Source organism: Lathyrus oleraceus, chromosome 5 (assembly GCF_024323335.1).
Source record: "Lathyrus oleraceus cultivar Zhongwan6 chromosome 5, CAAS_Psat_ZW6_1.0, whole genome shotgun sequence".
In the NCBI taxonomy this organism is placed as follows: domain Eukaryota; kingdom Viridiplantae; phylum Streptophyta; class Magnoliopsida; order Fabales; family Fabaceae; genus Lathyrus; species Lathyrus oleraceus.
The window spans coordinates 532,457,005-532,480,148 of record NC_066583.1 but is presented as its reverse complement, the minus strand read 5'-3'; the positions used below and the strand labels follow the sequence as shown (position 1 = coordinate 532,480,148).

At 33.1% G+C, this 23,144-nt stretch overlaps 3 protein-coding genes across 5 annotated transcripts in view; all 3 read left to right on the top strand.

The window, feature by feature from the left end:
- The first annotated feature begins 3,325 nt into the window (after positions 1-3,325).
- On the top strand, positions 3,326-3,824 carry LOC127081877 (uncharacterized). Its single transcript, XM_051022106.1, has 2 exons — positions 3,326-3,353; positions 3,493-3,824. The coding sequence occupies exons 1-2, from the start codon at positions 3,326-3,328 to the stop codon at positions 3,822-3,824; spliced, it is 360 nt and encodes a 119-aa protein (XP_050878063.1).
- Positions 3,825-3,836: 12 nt separating this feature from the next.
- On the top strand, positions 3,837-4,370 carry LOC127081876 (protein FAR1-RELATED SEQUENCE 5-like). The gene is made up of 2 exons (XM_051022104.1): positions 3,837-4,144; positions 4,232-4,370. Exons 1-2 carry the CDS (start codon positions 3,837-3,839, stop codon positions 4,368-4,370), a joined length of 447 nt encoding a protein of 148 aa, XP_050878061.1.
- Positions 4,371-8,046: 3,676 nt separating this feature from the next.
- LOC127086133 (probable leucine-rich repeat receptor-like serine/threonine-protein kinase At3g14840) overlaps positions 8,047-23,144 on the top strand; it is a 30,972-nt gene continuing 15,874 nt past the window's right edge. For 2 of the 3 annotated variants that reach the window (XM_051026852.1, XM_051026851.1), the window contains exons 1-10: positions 8,047-8,255; positions 8,418-8,574; positions 8,821-8,892; positions 9,031-9,102; positions 9,296-9,367; positions 9,485-9,556; positions 9,667-9,738; positions 9,833-9,904; positions 9,990-10,061; positions 10,159-10,233. In XM_051026852.1, the coding sequence (XP_050882809.1) occupies positions 8,159-8,255; positions 8,418-8,574; positions 8,821-8,892; positions 9,031-9,102; positions 9,296-9,367; positions 9,485-9,556; positions 9,667-9,738; positions 9,833-9,904; positions 9,990-10,061; positions 10,159-10,233 (833 nt within the window). In that variant the 5' untranslated portion in view covers positions 8,047-8,158. The remainder of the gene's footprint in view (positions 8,256-8,417; positions 8,575-8,820; positions 8,893-9,030; positions 9,103-9,295; positions 9,368-9,484; positions 9,557-9,666; positions 9,739-9,832; positions 9,905-9,989; positions 10,062-10,158; positions 10,234-23,144) is intronic. The other variant, XM_051026853.1, reaches the window with a different exon arrangement.

Sequence of the window (23,144 nt, the reverse complement as noted above, 5' to 3'; positions counted from 1 at the left end):
TCATGACATGTTGATGACTTTGACCAAAGAAGCGAGTTAGGTAATCTAGTAACCTATGAATCTTGGTTTGGAGGAATATCAGGAACAAATCCACAAGATTAAGATCATTCTCTCATCAAAACATGTCCAGAATCTCGAGAAGGTTTGCACAAATCAATAATTCGACGTGGAGATATGGTGTAGAAGTTTCGAGTTCGCTGTGTCCATCAGATGTCAGAGACTTAGATTGTTTTGAATCTAGAGGTCAACTAAACTAAGGGTACTTCAATAACACTTAGGAGTCTACTGGAGTTTCTCGACTTGGGAAATTAGGAGATTTAAAAGAAGTTATCAGCGTGAGTGGTGATTTAAGGTAATTCAAACGTTAAATACGCGTGGAAGAAAACTAGAAGGCTGAAGCCCACATTTGTGAGTATGTGTGAGTTTCTGCGAAGATAACCATTATCGACGGTTAAAATTGTAATAGTATATAAGACGATTTCAGTTGTGCAAATAGGGGTTACAATTTTCATGTACTCTCTATAAAACTAAAGTATCCAAGTCACAAAGAGAAATAGTTTGTGAGAAGATGTATAAATATGCGTCATTTCTTTAAGTCTTTTGAAATCAAGCATTTACTTAATGACATTTATTATGCTTTTCATTTACTTTATTCTCCAATAACAATTATGCATTGTTTTGACCATAGCCTTATCCAAATTCTTACCATCCAAAAATTTAAGTTTCTAGCACAAACATTTTTTGTTGCACTTTTCTACACAAATTATCCTTAGGATTTTTTTGAGTTTAATCCCTTAAGTGAACTAAAACTTGTGACTTGATTTACTAAAAATACAAGTAAAAAAAATTGGCACGTAAAGTGGGACCCTTTTGTTCAAGAAATTCGAACCTTTGCAGAAACGTGTTATATCTTTTATTTTACATTTTGTTCTCCATACATGGAATGGTTTGCAGCAATTCAAACGTTAAAGACGCGTGGAAGCAGACTAGAAGGCTAAAAAGCCCATGTAAGGGAGTATGTGTCAATTTCTACAAAGATAACTAATATCGATGATTAACATTGTAATAGTATATAAGACAAGTTATGTCATGTAAAAAGGGATCCGAATTTTCATTTACTCCCTATAAAACTAAAGTATTCAGGTCATAGAGAGAAGCCCCTTTTCAGAAGATGTATGAATATGCATCATTTCTTTAAGTCTTTTAAATTTAGGCATTTACTTAATGATATTTATTATGCTTTTTATTTACTTTATTCTTCCAAAACAATTATGCGTTGTTTCGAGTTTCAACCATAGTCTTTATCCAAATTTTTACCATTCAAACATTTTCCAAGCACAAATAATTTTTTGTTATACTTTTCTACACAACTTATCCTTAGGATTTTTTCGAATTTAATCCCCTAAATAAACTAAAACTTATGATTTGATTTACTAAAAATAGCAATAAACACTTGTATGTCTGCGTATTGTGGCTATTGGGTGAACGGGTATAAAGAGAGAAGAGTTTTAGGAAGACACTCCTAGGAGGGCCACTGTAGAGGTCAAGATAGCCGAGACACAAAATGCATTGTAGTAAAGGAGACAGAGGAGGAACTAAGGGGTTAGATATACTAAATAATTGACTTTTTCTTTGTATTTGATAATTTGCATTTTAGTTTTTATTTTGTGAATGATGTATGGTTTTGATTTTGAATTAATATATGGTATTTTGATTTAATTACATAAATGCATGATTTGGTTGAATTAAATATGATATTTTAATTGTATTTTGTGATTGAATTATAAGATTTACTAAAATGTGTCAAATTTATAACAAAAATACTGTTCACTAGAGAAATTTCATGTCCCGAGGGTAGGGGTGCTCGTGGTGCGGTTTGAGTGGTTTTGACGCTAAAAATCATCTGAACCGCAAAAGAAAAATATGTTGTTTGGTTTGGTTCAGTTGACCTTTAGAAATAAAACCAAACCAAACCAATGCGGTTTGTTTGGTTCATTTTTTAAAATTCATTGAGTCATACATACATAGAGGACAACATAACTCTGTGTTTAGTCATTCATACATTACCAAATAACAACAAGACTCAACATATTTGGACAACAACTTCTTATTTAATATATAAAAATCATATTAAACAAAAGTGGATTAATAAACATAAAATGATAGTATAAAACAATATCAATTTTTTTTTAATAAAACAAAAAAGTCGAGGAGGTGAGAGATTAGTGAAGATGAAAAAGAAAGAACAGAAGAGATGAGAGATTAGAGAAGAATAGGTGCGATAAAAATGAAATTGGAAGAGAGAACAGTAGTATAGAAATGAGAAGATGAAATAAAAAGAATAAAAAGAATGGAGATTAGAGAAGAAGAGGCGAGATGTACCGAGCGATGAAGGCGTGATACTATTATGAGAGATTTGAGAAGACTGAAACTGAATTCCTAAGTGCAAGGAAGGGAAAATCGTTCATGATCGTAAGGATAAGTCATAATAGGTTTGAGTTTGGGTTGGATGTGGGTTAAATGAAGTTTAAGTTGTAACATAATGTGGTTTGATTCAGTTTGCGAAATACAAATTACAAATCGAACCAAACCGCACAGTTTTGTTAAAAATTGGCTCAAACACATCCGAACCAAATGCATTTTTTTTGCAGTTTTCGATTTGGTTTAGTTCTGTTTGCAGTTTTCTATTGGGATGGTTTATTTTTGAATACCCCTACCCGAGGGTTATACGAAAGTTAACTTCTATAATATCTACTAAGTTATAAAATAAACAGACTATCATGAGTTTAAAATGTGTCGTATGGGTTAGTCGGAAACTTAACTCGCCTTTCCTTCAATAAGAAGGTGATTTTTTTAGTAAATATTTTTGGTGTGTACAAATGGGAGATTAACTTTCTTAAGAGAATTCTTCTTGCCACCTCCCCTAATTAAACCTGGCACACCCCCCCCCCCCCCCCCCCCCCCTAAGTTTTCAATATTTCTAAAATACCCTTGCTAATATTTACACTTCAAAATTTATTTTTCTTCCATAATTTTTACCTTTTCAAACTTACTAAAACGAAAATTTTGATAGTTAATTTGAAATTTTTGGTACTCAGTTTTTAGCATTCATGTCGGAAATTTGGAAAAATCCGGTAAAAAATTCCGGAAGTTTCAAAAAATTTGGTATATAATACTGGAAACTCTCAAATATTCTATGGACAAACAACAAGTACCAGAAATTTTCAAATTTCCGGTATACCGGAATTTTTTAGTATATTTGAAATTTCTAGTAACATAGTAGAAATTTCAAAAAATGCTTTATTTGTGTGGTTCGGAGTCGGCAATGTCATCTATAGATTCGTGTAGTGATTGTATGCAATTCTTCACCACATACAAAATAATTTTTTCTATGTAATAAATTTAAATTGAATATTTTCTCGCCCTTATATGATATTGATAGTATACTTTTTCTACGATGTAAATGACTAATATTTGAGTCCCAATCTGAAGTATTAGTCTGTGCACAAAATATTAGCAAACAACATGGTATTATAGTTGTAACTGTTCGTTCTGATATTGGAAATGGACAACGAGGTAGGAAAGATAAATTGATTTTGGGTTATGAGATAGTAGATAATTATAAAACGAAGAATACATCTGAAAGCAGTAAATCCTCAAAGGACACTTATAGTATGAAAGTGAAATTCCCTTTTAGGTTGAGATCTACGTCGAGTGGTATTGATTGGAAGGTGATGGTTAGGTGTGAGTTTAACAATCATAAACTATCTGAGGATTTATACGGTCATGACATATTGGATCATCTAAAAGTTCATGAGAGATAGTTTGTGAATGACATGACGAAGTACAACATGACTCCACGATACATTATTTCTGCCTTGAAAGACAAAGATCTAGGAAACCTCATCAGTGTTACCCAAGTGTATAAAGTTAGAGATACATACAATGCTAGCAAGAGAGGTTCATTGAAGGAAATGAAAATGTTGTTGAGTCTTATTTATAGAGAGAAATATATGTATTGGACAAGAAATAAGGAAGACTCAAATGTTATTGCTGATATCTTTTGGGCACATCCAGACTCAGTGAAGTTGTTGAATATGTTTCATTTGGTATTGACTTTTTATTGTACATACAAGACAAATAGGTAATGTGAATCGTGATCATGTCTTGATATCATTTCGTCATACTTTGATTTATCAGACTTTTGATTATTTGCATTGTGATCATACAGGTATCGACTACCACTACTTGAGATTGTTGGTATTACGTCAACAAATTTGATGTTTTTGGCAGGCTTTGCCTATTTGGAGCATGCAAGGGATGAAAACTACAAATGGGAACTGGAAAAGCTCAAAGAGTTGTTCTCTTAAGAGAAATTGCTACCAAATATTATCGTGACGGATCGAGAACTTGCATTGATGAATGCAATTGAAGTTGTGTTTCCAAATTCAACCCATATGTTATGTTCGTTCCACATTTCAAAAAACATTAACATGAAATGTAAAAAGTATGTTAAATCAAAAAGACATGAGCATGTCATAGATCTATGGAACAACATCATGTATGCTAATAGAGAAACTGAGTTTGTCGCATACTTGGAGCACTTTGAGACTGTTTGTGTTAATATTCAGTTGTTTGTTAAGTATGTGATTAAAACATGGTTGAGACCTTATAAAGAAAGGTTTCTTGCAGCTTGGACTAACAAAGTCACTCATTTAGGTAACACAACAACAAATAGGGTGAAGTCTGCTCATTGGAGACTAAAAAACATGTTAACTACAAATCGGGGAGATTTATGCCGAAGTTGGGATGCTGTGAACACGATGTTGAATTTGCAACTTGGTTCAATCAGGGTCTCGTTCCAAAAAAGTATTACCAACATTGAGCATCGGTATAACACTTAATTCTATACGAACTTGCACAGTTTCGCTTCAAGACAGTGTATACAACATATAGGGAATGAATTATAAAAGGTAAAACTTATTGTTACAAACAAAGACGTTTGTGGTTGCTTCATTAGAACAACACATGGATTACCTTATGCGTGTCAACTTGCCGGTTTCCAAATACAAGGAAAACTTGTTCCTTTAGATCCAATTCATGTTTTTTTAAAAGAAATTACACATTGAAAAATATGGTGTCAATCATGAAGATACTGGTACAAAGATGGATTTAGAAGCAGGGTATGAAGAGTTGAAGATATATTTCAATTCTTTGGATATTCTAGGTCAAAGGGTGTTTAAGAAAATGGTTAGGGAAGTAACACATCCATTTACAACTTCGATGTGTCCACCGCCGGTGCAGTATAAGTCAAAGAATGGAGTTAAGAATAGCAGAAAGGGTGAAGAGAGTTATGTGCATCATAATTCTTCATAGTGGGAGTATGGTGAGGGCTCACAGGGGAGTCAAACTACAAAGAGATCATGCACAAAACCAACAGGAAGTCAACTTTCAAGTCTGTTAGGTAAAAATCAACCTTCAAGTCTGTCAAGTCAAAGTCAACCGGCCACTGCTTCTTCGAGGCATCTTTACTTGTCTCAATTTCCTGGTTTCTTGCATCCATACATTGATGACATTGTTGATGAGGGTGACGATGAAAATTATGGTTTTCGGGCTATTGTAACTTTACTTGGATGAGACGAAGAGTCATGGGCGTGTGGGAGAGATGAAGTTAGGAAATCATCATAAGTAGTATTGTAATCTTGTACGTAGAACAACTTTTTTTGGTGAATATGTATCTATTATATGTGATGACTCTTTAATCAAAACCATTTATGCAAACTATTCCACCCCAAAAAATTGAAATTTCATGTTTTTGAGAATCCTGGGAGCATATAGAAAATTTGCATAATTTGAAATTTTTGATATACCGAAAATTTAAAATCTCCATAACTTTAAATCATTTTACGCAAAAGTCATGATTTCGGATATAACTTTTCTGAAAATTTTGAAATTTCTGATTCATACCTTTCGGAAATTTGAAATTTCCGGTATGAAGCTGGAAATTTAAAATTTTACGGAATTTTTACGAGGATATTATGGTCATTTCACTCCAAACAAGGGGTCAGGTTTAATTGGGGGAAATTTCACTTTGGTTTAAATTTCCGGTATCAATAAGTAAATCTCAAAATTCCAAAATTATTTGAAACATACTAAAAACTGTGAAATTTCAGGTATATCAGAAATTTAAAATATACTATCAACAATTTTTAATTATCAAAAATTTCAAACTTAAATTTTATTTTAAATTTCAAGGATAGTTTTGACAAAATAAAAATATGGGATTTTAGACTTAATTTTGGGGTTTCATTAAATGCGTGAGAACAACCATGAATCATTTTATACCATAATATAAATCATTTTATAATATAAATGAATCATTAATATTATTTTTTCTATTATACCTTTAAATATTTATTATTTTTTTTTCTTCAATTATGTCAATTTGATGAAGAACAATTTTATAAAATTCTACCTAATTTCTCTTTTCTATATCATTATTATTACATTTTTAATATGTGTAAAAAATAAAAAACTAGAGTATAGATTAGTAACAAATTTTACTTTTTGACCATTTGTTACAAACTTAAAGAAGGGGAAATGTAAAGATACAGGGCTCACGATGGAAGAAAAGCGCGTGTGCAAGAAGTATACGGTGGTGAAAGGCAGAGCTTCGTGGTGGTGGAGTGTTAGTTTGTGCGTGTAGGTTGCAGTGAACAATTTTCACAGTAAAATAACCATAGTTACTTCTACCCATTACAGGTATGAATGTCATTAACATTAATTTAGATACACTTATTGTTTTAGAAAATGAATTGTTTCTTACTGTGAATATGACGTTTATCTGTTTGTTATAATTCCTAGCTGGGGCATACAACTTTAGCACATGCATAATAGTCTAAAGCTTGACTTGTATGTGCATTTTCTGAGTCATTATTATCTTTATTAGTCTCTGAAATTAATGAAATTTTAAGACGCGTATCTGTTTGTTATAATTCCTGGCTGGGGCATACATATATAGTACACCCAGAATAGTGTAAAACTTGACTTGTCTATGCATTTTTTTAAGTCTTCTCCTCAATCTTTTCTATGTCACTTTCCTCTTTTATATTTATGTCGGCAATCATTCATGTGAATCAAACATCATTGAACCATGCATAAATTTGACTTTAATTTTTTTTTTTATGGGGAGCTGCGTTGCATAGATACGGGTACGATCCCGACACGGATACTTATACGAAATCCGATATTTTTAAAAAAATTAAAATACGGATATGTTAGTATAATTTTTTAAATATAGTTATAAAAATAATAAATGAGTTATATTATTTAAATAACAAACAAAATATTAAAATTATAAAAAAAATTATTTAAAAAAAATTAATATCTGCACAATAACATAAATAAATCACATTTAAAAAAATATTCATAAATCAATATTTTCCTGTCTAATATCATTAAAAAGAGCGGTTTCTAGTTCAAGTTCATAGAGAAAAAGACGAACAACTTCAAAAATATCAACTACATCAAATAGATCTCATTCATCTTCATCAATATCTCACATTTTTGTTGCTCCTAAATTATAAACCTTAATATGAGAAGACAGAGATTTGTATGAACAAAAACTAAATCTTCAGTCCTCTTTAGATTGAGTCTGTATATTTTCAATGAGTGAATAAATCTAATTGTGTTTAATTTCTCTCAACAAAAGATAAAAAATTTGATTGTGAAAAAACTTTTTTATTTATAAATAGAATAATTAACCTAATTTTTACTTAGTAAAAAAAGTCCAAATTATACCATCAAAAAAATAAAAAAAAGTTAAGTACGTGGTACCAAATATGTAACGGTTGGTGTACCAATTGAAAAAAAAAATTGATACGGCTTTGGTGCGTACCATACGCGTACCGTATGAGTACTGGTACCCGGTATTAATACTTTATCTAAAATGGAGTAGCGTGGTTTATAGATGGGGAGTTAATAAGTTGAACTGATTCATCGATGTACAAGTTCTCAATCACATTAATTTTGCGGGCATATTAATAATTTAAACGATTAAACTACTAGCCTCTTAATTTCAAAATACACTGAATATATATATTCAGACTCTCAACCTCTAAATTATTGATATATCTGAGCTTTCCTTATTAATATTAAGATGAACACTTCCTCTCAGCTCTTCCTTTCACTCATTGCCGTTTCGCTCATATCTCTATCAGCTTTTGGAGCTACTACTACTATTCACCCTGATGAAAGTATGATATCTATTTCTACCATAGCTCCCATTTCTATTTCTTTTCCAGATTTTCTTTATCTAAGGATTCAAGTTTTTTTTGCTCAGAATTTCTATAGAAATTGTCTATATATATTAGAAAATTTTCAGTCCTTAGCTGATAGCTTCTGAATTGTGTATCTAGAGAAAGCTCTTCAAGATATAGCTAACTCACTTGGTAAGAAGAATTGGAATTTTGACACAGATCCATGCAGCAACAAAAACTGGTTTACAGAGTTAGAGAACAGTGTCACCTGTAACTGCTCTGTAGCTGGTGACAACTTCTGCCATGTTGTTACAATGTAAGTTTATTTTCCATAGAAGCACCCTCTGCTATCAGTAGTCCTTATAACTTGGTTTGATTACACGTCTTTGCTGTCAAAGATATGTATTTTGTGCTAAAATTGTGTTTGACAAATGGTAAAACAAGTCTTAAAACTCTCTACAGTAGAAGAGCTTGTTGCAATTTTCCTTTAAATCTATCGGCTAGCAAATATATTAGAATTAATTTATTTAAATAACTTTTTTATGGTAAAATAAACATACAGAATTTTGAACATGCAAAATCTTCCCGGCACTCTCCCACCAGAACTGAACAGGCTGCGTTACCTTCAAATTATGTATGTAATTCCCAAACTTTTTCCTAATATCCAGATCAAATATATTATTGAACTTGTTTTATATCCTAAATCACATTTATCTATATATTATTTTGCATGACAAACTCTTTCTCTCCCGCCATTTATCTTCTATTAAAGTGACCTCTCTCGCAATTACTTGAACGGTACAATTCCTAAAGAATGGGGCTCCATGATGAATCTTCTGAACATGTATGTTTTGTCTCTTATTTTTCTTTTCTGGTTTTTAATCATTGATTGTTCTTTAGAGGTATATATATTCTAAGATCTTGACATATGGGTCTTATAGTATATTCTTTTAAGACTTTGCATTCATTTTCTTGTATACTTGTAGTAATTACATGCAAAAATAAGCTAATGACCACATATTTCTTAATCATCATAGTACTCTCTCCGGAAATCGATTAACCGGTTCAATACCAAAGGAGATTGCTAATATATCTACTCTGATACAATTGTGAGTTACTTGTTATCCTACTTAGTAAAAAATAATTCCATTTCATAAGTACATAAACATGTATGCGTTCAATTCATAAAGTTTTAGTAGAACTTAACTTTAACTTGAAATGGATAGGGACTTGACAGGCAATCAAATGTCTGGAAATATTCCTTCTGAGCTTGGGAGTCTAACCCATATTCGAACACTGTAAGTATCTTTTTTCCTCTTAATATGTGAAAGCCCAAAGTTCATAGCCCACTTTTGATTTCCATAGCTTAGAATCATAATTTACTGTCTTGTTTTTCAATTATATATAGGCAACTTTCGTCTAACAATTTTACTAGAGAACTACCCGCAACATTGGCCAAGCTCACTGCACTGCGAGATTTGTAAGAGACAAGTTTTTTCAGTGATGTTTACGAATGACTATATTACAAAAAAAAATTTATGATGCTTCAAATTCCACTCCCTCTTTCAATGCAGCCGAATTTCGGACAACCAGTTGTCCGGAAAGATACCTGGTTTTATTCAAAATTGGACAAATATCGATACACTGTATGCTCTTTCCTTTTTAATATTTTTTCCTCAATTTGTTTTTGTATTGCTTGACTTTTAAACAATGGTTACTTTACTTTGACAGAATCGTTCAAGGGAGTGGATTAAGTGGGCCGATTCCTTCTGAAATATCACTTTTGAGAAACATAATTGAATTGTAAGTATGATATTTTATATCATGATAATGCTAGGCTTGAAGTTTAACTTTCATTTTCATTATGTTTATTTTGCTGTGATTCAAATGTGATATTCAGGAGAATTAGTGATTTGAATGGATCCGAATATGCACCTTTGCCACAACTTAGCAATATGAAATTGTTAACAAGACTGTGAGTTGGTTCCTTCCTGTTTTCAGAAATAGAAACAAGAGGCTTAAATACTTTTTTTTTCCTTTACTTATTGGAAAATTCTCAATCCACTTTCCCTTAAGTACTCCAAAATTTCTAATTTTGACACTTATCAGAAGGATCTTTTCAGTAATTTTTCAAGTTCTAAAGTAAATACACTGCAAAACTCTTTTAGAAGGATCCTCTCGGGAATTCATTTTTTATGTTCTACAATAAATATGCTATATAGTGTGGTTTATTTAGTGGAGTTATTTCAAAACTCTCACAAAACTCTTTCCGAAGGATCCTTTCAAAAAAAGATCAAATTTAGAAATTTGAGGGTGTTTTAAATTATTTGGAGGTAGATTGAGAATATTGCTTAAATATTTATAAGGTGCTAGGTTGTCCTTTAACTAAATTTTGATTCATTTTGGTTCTCCTACAAACTCGACCAAGTTGGTCTGTTAAAATGTTAAAATGACACTAATAACCTCGTTAATTTTACGTGGCAAATGAGTCATCAAAGATATTGAAAAAAATAGATAAAAACTTTAATATTTTATTCGTCAGTCTTAGGTTGATTTATATAGTAAAGATACAATTATTACAATTGATTTTCTCTTTAACGGAGAATAAAGAAAAATAAAGGTAGTATTAAAGAAAACAATAAAACCGGAAATAATATATTTTCCAACATCCTTATCAAATCGGTGCATAAATATCTATCATGCCCAACTTGTCTATCAAATACTCAAAAGTAGGTTTTGCCAAACTTTTGGTCAGGATATCCGTAGTTTGTTGACTTGAAGTCACGAAGGGTAGACATATGATTCCCGCATCTAACTTTTCCTTTATGAGGTGTCGATCAATCTCGATATGCTTGGTTCTGTCATGTTAAACTGGATTATGAGCTATGCCAATAGTAGCTTTACTGTCAGAGTACAATTTCAATGGAAGCTCAATTTTCATCTTAAGTTCTTCTAGAACTCTAAGGATCTATAATCCTTCACAAATATCTTGAGACATAGCTCTAAACTCAGCCTCTGCACTACTCCTTGCTACAACTCCTTATTTCTTACTCCTCCACGTCACAAGATTATCCCAAACATAGGTACAATATCCAGAGGTTGATATTCTATCTGTGACTGAACCTGCCCAATCGGCATCGGTCAAGATAGACACATTTTTTTCACTAGTCTTCTTAAAAAATAATCTTTTTTCAGGATTTCCCTTCAAATATCTCAGTATCCTACAGACTGTCTCAAGATGTTCCTCGAAAGGAGAATGCATAAACTGACTCACTACACAAACTGAGAAAGCAATATCAGGTCGGGTGTGTGACAAATGAATCAGTTTCCCAACCAATCTCTGATATCTCCCAATATCAACAAAAACATTACCTTCTCCCCAAAGTTTAGCATTAGGATCCATAGGGGCATCTGCAAGACGACATCCACTCATTCATGTTTTTTTCAACAAGTCTATAATGTATTTCTGCTGTGAAACCACAATACCATTTTTTAACCAAGTACCTCCATACCTAGAAAATATCTCATGAATCTCAGGTCCTTGATTTCAAAGTCTACTGACAATTTCTCTTTTACTCTTGTCATTTCCACTGTATCGTCTCCAGTAAGGATAATATCATCAACATAAACAATCAAGACAACAACTTTCCCATCATGGGAGAGCTTTGTGAACAAGGTGTGGTCAGTCTGTCCTTGGATGTACCCCTATTTCTTCATGGACTGAGTGAATTTTTTAAACTAAACTCTAGGGGAATGCTTTAATCCATACAAAGACTTATTTAGTTTGCACACATTTGATCCAAATTTGTTTTCTAAGTCAGGAGGAATGTCCATATATACTTCATCTTCTAGATCGCCATTAAGAAAGGCATTTTTAACATCTAACTGATGCAAAGGTCAATCCATGTTAGCATCAAGAGACAAAAGAATTTTGACAGTGTTCAATTTTGCAACGGGAGCAAATGTCTCTGAGTAATCTATACCATAGGTCTGAGTAAAAAATTTAGCCACCAACCGAGCCTTGTACCTTTCAATTGACCCATCTGAATTATACTTCATAGTAAACACCTATTTGCATCCAATTATCTTCTTGCCATCTGGTAGTGACGTAACACTCCAAGTTTTGTTCTTTTCAAGAGCTTTCATCTTCTCAAGTACAACTTCCCTCCACTTTGAAATTTCTAGAGCTACCTGTACACTTTTTGGAATTTCTACACTAGACAATTTTGAACTGAAGGCATACATATATGAAGACAAATTTTAATATGATATAAAATTGGACATGGGATGTTTAGTGGAAGATCTGTCAGGTTTTCTAATGGAAACAAGATCATCTATATCAGGATACAAAATACGACTCTCAGAAACAGAGATAGACTTACCTTTTCTTTTGTTAGGAAATTGACCATTCCCTGGTTCAGATTCCTGGCAGTGTTGAGATGTGGACTTGTCCTTTCCTTTATGGTGCTTTTTCACACAAACCTTTCATTTCCAAGTCCTGTTTCCTAATTCAAATTTGTTTTGTTGAAGTGACTCATTATTTTGTGGCATTTCAATTAGATCATCATTATCATCGTTTTCAGGATTCTCATTGTTTTCTACAAGAGAAAATGTAGGTTCGGATTCACAAGATTCCTTACTCATGACAGGAGTAGGATCAGATAAAGAATCATGGTCATTTTCTGTTGGTGCAGGTATAAAAATCTTAGAATTTTGTGATATCGGCAAAGATAAGTTATTTAAAAAACCCATGTCCTCAATTTGAAACGAGTCTTCGTTTATCTCCCCCCCCCCTTAAAGATGAGTGTCATCAAAAAAATGTTTATTTTCAAAGAATGTAACATCCATAGTGACAAACATTTTCTTATTTTTTGGATCAAAATATTTATATCCTTTTTGGGTTGAGGAGTATCCAAAAAAGACACATTTTATAGCACGTAGCTCAAGTTTTCCAATATTTTTATGTTCATGAACAAAGGATGTGCAACCAAAGATTTTTAAAGTCAAATCAATTAAAACACGAGTACTGGGAAAACATTATTTGAAGACAGTAATAGGAGTTTGAAAATTGAGAATTTTGGAGGGCATTTTGTTAATTAAATACGCAGCTGTTAAAACAGCTTCGCCCCATAAATTATTTGGTACTTTATTTAAAAAAAGTAGAGCTCTAGAAACCTCTAGTAAATGTCTATTTTTCCTCCCGGCCATTCCATTTTGTTGAGGAGTATTAGGACATGAACTTTGATGTACAATCCCATTTTTTAGAAAAAAATCACCCAGTATAGTGTTAAAATATTCTTTGCCATTATCACTTCTAAAGACTTGGATATTTGTTTGAAATTGGTTATGCACCATTAAAACAAAATTCTTTACAGCCTGACAAACATCTGATTTCCTCTTTAACAAGTACATACAACATACTCTTGTATGATCATCTATAAATGTGATAAACCATTTTCTGAGAGAGAGTGTACTTGTACGGTTAGGGCCCCAAACATCACTGTGTATAATAGAAAAAGGTTTTGATGCTTTATAAGGTTGTATTGAAAATTGGGAACGCTGATGCTTTGCAAATTCACATGCTTCACATTTAAACGAAGAAAAGATCTTATTGTGAAATATCTTAGGAAACAAGTGTTTTAAATAATGAAAACTAGGATGACCTAATCTTAAATGACATACCATAATATTGTCATCTTTAATATCCAAAACAGAAAAAGACTCAAAGTAGGAACTTATTATTTTTGAAGGTAGTTGTGATGAAGATCTCATGCCAAGGTAGTAGAGTCATCCACTCTCCTTAGCACTGTCAATCATCTTCCCCGAGTTCAAATCTTGAAAGACAGTGAGATCGGAAAAAATTAGTTTGACAGTTTATATCTTGGGCTAATTTACTGACGGATATTAAATACAAGATAAATTTGGAATATGAAGGATATTTTTAAGAGTTAACATTGGAGACAACACAACTGACCCTTTATCTGTAATGGCTGAAAAAGAGCCATCTGTGATTTTTATTTTCTGATTACCTGCACATGGACTATATGAATGTCAAAATGGATCATCTACTATGGTTTCTGTTATCGGGCCACCCTCCATTTATTTCCATGCTCCGGATGTCCAGTCCTGGGCGTGAGGGAGTGTGTTAAGAGTCTCATATTGGATAATAGATGGCCTAAACATCTGTTTATAAATGGGGGCAGTCCTCACTTTACCAACCGATTTTGTAGGGTTGAGTTAGGCGAAACCACACATTCTTAACAAAAGATATAACATTTTTAAAGCCACATGTCTTTTGTCAATATTAAAATTATAACTGTTCCGATATTATTTTATTATTATTTTGTATCTATTGTTTTTATTAATAGTATCAATTAAGATATTATTTAGAATATTATTGTATCAAATTTTTTCTTAATTAGTGGAATTGATTAGGAGGCTTAGACATATATATATATATATATATATATATATATATATATATATATATATATATATATATATATATATATATATATATATATATATATATATATATATATATATATATTCTCCACATAATAAATATTGGAAAAATAGATAAAAATTGTTATATTTTATTCCTCAGTCTTAGGTTGGTTTATATAGTGAATATACAATTATTACACTTGGTTTTCTCCTTAATGGAGAATAAATAAAAATAAAGATAGTATTAAAGACAATAATAAAATCAGAAATAATATATTTTCCAACACCCCCCTCAAGTTGGTGCATAAATATCTATCATGCCCAACTTGTTTATCAAATGCTCAAAAGTAGGCATTACCAAACTTTTGGTCAGGATATTCGCAGTTTACTGACTCGAAGTCACGAAGGATAGACATATGATTCTCGCATCTAACTTCTTCTTTATGAAGTGTTGATCAATCTCGATATGCTTAGTTTTGTCATGTTGAACTGGATTATGAGCTATGTTAATAGCAACTCTACTGTCAGAGTACAATTTCAATGGAAGCTTAATTTTCATCTTAAGTTCTTCTAAGACTCTAAGGATCCATAATCCTTCACAAATACCTTGAGACATAGCTCTAAACTCGGCCTCTGCACTACTTCTTGCTACAACTCCTTGTTTCTTGCTCCTCCATGTCACAAGATTACCCCAAACACAAGTACAATATCTAGAGGTTGATCTTCTATCTGTGAATGAACCTGCCCAACCGGCATCGGTGAAGATAGACACATTTCTTTCACTAGTCTTCTTAAAAACTAATCCTTTTCTAGGATTTCCCTTCAAATATCTCAATATCCTATAGACTGCCTCAAGATGTTCCTCGAAAGGAGAATACATAACCTGACTCACTACACTAGAAAGCAATATCAGGTCGGTTGTGTGACAAATAAATCATCTTCCCAACCAATCTCTGATTTTTTTCTTATATCAATAGAAACATTACATTCTCCCAAAAGTTTAGCATTAAGATCCATAGGGGTATTTGTAGAACGATATCCACTCATTCCTGTTTCTTTCAACAAGTCTAGAATGTATTTCTACTGTGAAACCATAATATCATTCTTTGACCGAGCAACCTCCAACCTAGAATATATCTCATGAATCCCAAGTCCTGTATTTCAAAGTCTACTAACAATTTCTCTTTTACTCTTGCCATTTCCACGGTATCGTCTCCAATAAGTACAATATCATCAACATAAACAATCAGGACAACAACTTTCCATCGTGGGAGAACTTTGTATATGTGGTCAGTCTGTCCTTGGATGTTCCCTTGTTTCTTCATGGACTAAGTGAATTTTTCAAACGAAGCTATAGGGGACTGCTCTAATCCATACAAAGACTTATTTAGTTTGCACACATTGGATCAAAATTTGTTTTCAAAGCCGGGAGGAATGTCCATATATACTTCTTCTTCTAGATCACCATTATGAAAGACATTCTTAACATCTAACTGATGCAAAGGTCAATCCATATTAGAAGCAAGAGACAAAAGAATTCTGACAGTGTTCAGTTTTGCAACAGGAGCAATGTCTCTGAGTAATCTATACTATAGGTCTAAGTAAAGCCTTTAGCCACCAAGCGAGCCTTGTACCTTCCAATTGACCTATCTGAATTATACTTCACAGTAAACACACATTTGCATCCAACTGTCTTCTTGCCATCTGATAGTGACGTAACACTTCAAGTTTTGTTCTTTTCAAGAGTTTTCATCTCCTCAAGTATAGCTTCCCTCCACTTTGGAATTTCTAGAGCAACCTGTGCACTTTTTGGAATTTATACACTAGACAATTTTGAGGTGAAGGCAGACATAAATAAAGACAAATTTGAATATGATATAAAATTGGACATGAGATGTTTAGTGCAACATTTGACAGGTTTTCTAATGGCAACATGATCATCTATATAAGGATACAAAATACGACTCTCAAAAACAGAGATAGACTTACCTTTCATTTTGTTAGGAAGTTGATCATTCCCCGGTTTAGATTCCTGACAGTGTTGAAATATGGACGGGTCTTTTCCTTTATGGTGTTTTTTCACAAAAACCTTTCTTTTCCAAGTCCTGTTTCCTAATTCAAAGTTGTTTTCTTGAAATGACTCATTATTTTGTGGCATTTCAATTGGATCATCATTATCATCATTTTTAGGATTCTCATTGTTTTCTACAAGAGAAAATTTAGGCTCATATTCACAAGGTTCCTTATTCATAACAAGAGTAGGATCAGATAAAGAACCATGGCCATTTTCTATTGGTGCAGGTGTAAGAGTCTCAGAATTTTGTGATATTGGCAAAGATAGTTATTTAAAAAACTTATGTCCTCAATTTGAAACCAGTCTTCGTTTATCTCCCCCCCCCCCCCCCCCTGAAGATGAGTGTCATCAAAAAAAGGTTTATTTTCAAAGAATGTAACATCTATAGTGACAAACATTTTCTTATTTTTTTTATCAAAACATTTATATCCTTTTTGGATTGGAAAGTATCCAACAAAGACACATTTTATAGCACGTGACTTAAGTTTTCCAACATTTTTATGTTCATGAACAGAGGTTGTGCAACCAAAATTTTTTTAAGTCAAATAAATTAAAATACGAGTACTAGGAAAACATTCTTTGAAGACATTAACTGGAGTTTGAAAATTGAGAATTTTGGAGGGCATTCTGTTAATTAAATACGCAGTTGTTAAAACAACTTCTCCCCACAAATAATTTAGTACATTATTCGAAAAAAGTAGAGCTCTAGCAACCTCTAGTAAATGTCTATTTTTCCTTTCGGCCACTCCATTTTGTTGAGGAGTATTAGGCCATGAACTTTGATGTACAATCCCATTTTTTAGAAAAAAATCATTCAGGATAGTGTTAAAATATTACTTGTCATTATCACTTTAAAAGACTTGGCTATTCGTTTGAAATTGATTCTGCACCATTAAAAAAAATTATTTACAGCCCGACAAACATCTGATTTCCCCTTTAACAGGTACATTCAACATACTCTTGTATGGTCATCTATAAATGTGATAAACCATTTTTGAGAGAGAGTGTACTTGTACGGTTAGGGCCCTAAATATCACTGTGAATAATAGGAAACATGTTTTGATGGTTTAGAAGGCTGTATTGAAAACTGGGAACGATGATTTTTTGCAAACTCACATGATTCACATTTAAACAAAGAAAAGTTCTTATTGTGAAATATCTTAGGAAACAAGTGTTTTAAGTAACGAAAACTAGGATGACCTAATCTTAAATTCCATACCATAATATTGTCATCTTTATTATTCAAAACAGAAAAAGACTCAAAACAGTAACTTATTGTTTTTGAAGCTAGTTGTGATGTAGATTCAATGTCAAGGTAGTAAAGTCCTCCACTCTCTTTAGCACTGCCAATCATCTTTCTCGAGTTCAAATCTTGAAAGACACAGTGAGATCAGAAAAAATAGTTTTACAATTTATATCTTGGGACGAACATTTAATTACAAGATAAATTTGGAACATGAATGACATTTTTAAGAGTTAACATTGGAGACAACACAACTGACCATTTACCTGCAATGGCTGAAAAAGAGTCATCTGCAATTTTTATTTTTTGATTACCTGCACATGGACTATATGAAGAGAACAAAGTAGATTCAACTGTCATGTGATCGGAGACACCTAAATCTACTATCTAAGTATGATTGGGACTGCCACTAAGAAATACAGAATTACCTTTTGTTGCTATAGAGCAAGAAAGGGTTGGAGACTCGAGGAGTTCGTACAGTCTGTCTAGTTGCTCCGTAGTGAGTGGAAACTGTGACGGAGGGGGTTGATGTCCTTGATCAGAATTACTATCCCGAAATGCACGACCACTTTTCTTCTTCTAGTTAGGAGGTTTTCCTTTGAGCTTCCAATAAGTTTCACGTGTATGCGATTCACGCATGCAGTGATCACACCAAGGAACTTTGTCAGACCTTCTTCCCCCGTCAAGGTTCCTAGTAGCCAGAGCTGAGCCTTCAGATTCAGAGCTTCGTGGTGTCTTGCCCATCATAATTCTTTATCGTACCTCCTGCCTTCTTATTTCTGCAAAAGTTTCACGAAGAGTTGACAATGATACTTTTCCTAAAACTCTACCTCCTACTTCATCAAGGTCTTTATTGAGCCCAACGAGAAACACGAATACACTATCATTTTCCTGCCTCTTGAGAAACAAAACACTGTCTTCTTTACACTTCCAATTGTCATCATAACAAAGATCTAACTATTGCCACAATGTCAATAACTCATTATAATAAGCAGTTACACTCCTGGCACCTTGTTTTGCATGGCATAACTTTGATTTTAAACCAAAAATTTGAGAGGAGTTTTGAATATCAGAGTATGTTTCCTTAACAGTTTCCCACATATCCTTTGTGGAAGGTAAAAACATGTAAGGCTTTCCTATTCCAGTTTCCATAGAGTTTACCAGCCATGCAATAATCAAGAAGTTTTCCGACTTCCATTATTTGTAACGAGGGTCTCCTGTTACCGGTTCAGCTATTGCTCCTGTTAAGAAATCAAGTTTCTCCTTGCTAACCGAATGGTTTGAGCCCATTCATTATAGTTATTCCCATTCATTTTAGGGATATTGACCTTAAGGGAGAATGAGGAAACCTTTTGATCATTACCGGCTATGTTGGATTAACTGTCACCAAAAACAATGGTGTTCCTGTTTCCATTGTTGTTGTCATTACTGCCATTGTTTATGACCACCGGCGGTTCCTCTCGTACGCCGTTTCCTGGACCAACGCCCGACTCAGGTTGCAGTTGTTCGCCATAGTTAGATCCGGTGTAGGCCTGTGATGGGGAAGGCCACCTGTTATTGTTATTTGCCATAGGAGGCTAAATGGGTATGTGAATCGGGTCAAGTAAGAAAGCGGGTCGAACAATTTTTTTTTCTTCGGGACTACGCCCTGAACCCCACTAGTTGTGGAAAGCTTTACAGTAACCCCTAATCTAGTGAAGATACCATATTGAAAAAATAGGTAAAAACAGTTATAGTTTATTCCTTAGTCTTAAGCTGATTTATATAGTGAAGATACAATTATTACACTTGATTTTCTCCTTAATGGAGAATAAAGAAAATTAAAGAAAAATAAAGATAGTATTAAAGACAATAATAAAATCGGAAATAATATATTTTCCAACAATAAAATAAGAAATTCAAATTCAAGTTAGTATCTAAAGCTTGATTCAAAACCATATTTTTATCCCTACCACGTGCCCCCACTCTCCGGCGCGTGAAGGCCACACACCACCCTCCGGTCGTCCGTTTCCGGTGACAATTGACTCGATTTTGCCTATTCCTTATTTTGAGTCGGTTTAGTCGAATCCTTTATCGTATAGTCCGCCCGTCGTGATAGATGAGTCTCCACCTCTGTTAAACCGGTATGGCATTACCTATGAGAGAAGGTTGAGACCACATGATTAAGCTTTTATTCCAAGCGCCTCCACCCCTGCTCCGACCCTGTGTCCTGACTTGCCCATTGCCATCCGTAGAGGTAATCATTCAAATCGTAACCCTTATCCTATTTATAATTGTGTGTCTTATCATCAGTTATCTGCTACCTATTGTTTGTTTGTTACTGCATTTGCATCTGTTTCTATTCCTAAAATTATTTAGGAAGCTTTATCCCATCCCGGGTGGAGACAGGCAATATTTAATGAAATGCCAACTTTAGAATCTAATCATACTTGGGAGCTTGTTCCTCTCCCACCTGGAAAATTTGTTGTTAGTTGTAGGTGGATATTTCATGTTAAGGTGGGTCCTGATGGACATGTAGATCGATTTAAAGCTCGCTTAGTAGCAAAAGGATACACTCAAGTCCCCGATCAAGATTATAGTGATACTTTCTCTCCTGTTGCGAAGATGACATTTGTTCGCCTCTTTCTAGCCATGGCTGCCATGAAACAATGACCTATATTTCAATTGGATATCAAGAATGCATTCTTGCATGGGTACTTGGAATCGAAGATTTACATGGAGCAATCTCTTGGGTTTGTTGCTCAAGGAAAGTGTAATCGGGTATGTAATTGCACAAGTGTTTGTATGGCTTGAAACAATCACCTCAGGCATAGTTTGGAAGTTTAGCAAAGTGTTGCAACAATTTGGGATGAACCGATGTGAATCAGATCACTCTGTTTTCACCAAATGTTCTTCCAATAAATACATTTATCTAGTGGTTTATGTTGACGATATTGTAATTACATGTGATGATTTTGAGGGTATTAAGACTTTAAAACAACACTTATTTCAGAATTTTCAAACTAAGGATTTGGGTCCTCTTCGTTACTTTTAGGGGATTTAGGTAGCTCAATCAAAGTCAAATATTTTTATCTCTCAAAGGAAGTATGCTCTTGATATTTTAGAAGAAACAGGTCTTACAGAATACAAATCAGTTGAGACTCCTATGGATCCTAATGTAAAACTTCCTCCTAATCAGGGGGAGCCATATACTGATCCGGGAAGATATCGAAGACTTGTATAAAAGTTGAATTATCTTACCTTGACTAGACCTGATATATCTTTTTCAGTCAGTGTAGTAAGTCAGTTCTTGAATTCTCCTTGTGACAATCATTGGGAAGCAGTTATTCGAATCCTTAAGTATATCAAAGGATCACCAGGAAAAGGGCTTATTTTTTGTGATAGAGGCAACACTGATATCATTGGATATTCAGATGCTGATTGAGCAGGAGATGCAAGTGATAGACGCTTTACATCGGGTTATTGTGTTTTTATTGGTGGAAATTTGATCTCTTGGAAAAGCAAAAAGAAAATTGTCGTTGCTCGATCAAGTACAAAAGTTGAGTACTTAGCCATGGCCCATGTCACATGTGAGCTCTTGTGGTTAAAGCATTTACTACAAGAACTTCATTTTTGTGAAGTCGGTCATATGGAACTTGTATGTAACAACCAATCAGCATTGCGCCACTCCTCCAATCTAGTTTTTCACGAAAGGATAAAGCATATAGAAGTCGACTGTCACTTTTTTAGAGAGAAGATTACCACCGGGACCATCAAAACCTCTTTTGTTAATTCTAAGGATCAACTTGCTGACCTCTTTACAAAATCTCTCCGAAGACCTCAAATTACATACATATGTGACAAGATGGATGCTTATGATGTATATGCACCACCTTGAGGGGGAGTGTTGAGATATTGTTTTATTATTATTTTGTATCTATTGTTTTTATTAGTAGTATCAATTAGGATATTATTTAGAATATTATTGTATCAAATTTTTCCTTAATTAGTGGAGTTGATTAGGAGGCTCTCTATATATCTATATCTATATCTATATCTATATATATATATATATATATATATATATATATATATATATATATATATATATATATATATATATATATATATATATATATATATAAATAATAAAATAAGAAATTCAGATTCAAGTATAACTACTGACCATCAACAAATATACTCATCCAATTCCAAGAACCATACCAAAATGATTAAAAATGTCAACAAAAAATTTTTTTTTTTTTTAATATACCCAAGTTGGTGCTGGAATTATGCAAATTCAATGATTTTATATATCGAAGTTTAGGCTTTTAACCACAAACCCATTATCACCGATTCGATATAGATTTTCCTTTATGTTAGAAAAAAGAGAGTTTGGATTTGGCAATAGGCATGTTGATTTTGAAAGAAAGGGGTTTAGATTTGGCAGTTTATTTTGAAAGTGAGCAAATAGGTGGCAATAAGTGTGGTGATATTTGTTGATTTTATTTCATCATTGTTGTGAAATTTAGGAAATGGGTATTGTGATTTTTGTTTGTTTTGTTTTGTGAATTTGTCAATGTGTTTATTATGTTTTCATATCTTACTGATCTTCCAAAACCGGTTTGTAAAGTGGAGGACATCTCTTTTTATAAACTCTTGTGAAACCTTCTTTTTAATTTGTGAGATTTAGGTTTGTCCCAATACTATGGATTGGACTTGGTGTGTGAATCTAAATTATGAGTGACCTGAATCAATGAACTCTCCTATCATATTATATTTTTATATTAGATCTAACTCATCTTTAATTACGCGAGACTTTGATGGCAACAAAGCCAATTGATTCAGGTCATTCATCATTCACATCTACGCACTAAGTTTAATAGTGTTGAACGTAAGTGTGTGTATCGTAAAAATCAAACCCTCATAAATTAAAGATAGAGTTTGAATAAAGTTCATTAAAAGTGGCACACCCTCATCTTTTAAGTCGATTTTATAAGAATAAGTTATATCTAATATAAAAATCAGAGAGTGTTGTTTGAAATGAAAGTGATATCCTTTTTAATGCAAAGATTGGCAGCAGTGTCTCTCAATGGTGGTTGTTAGTATGGTTTGAGAGAAAGAAAATGACCTTTTAACTTTT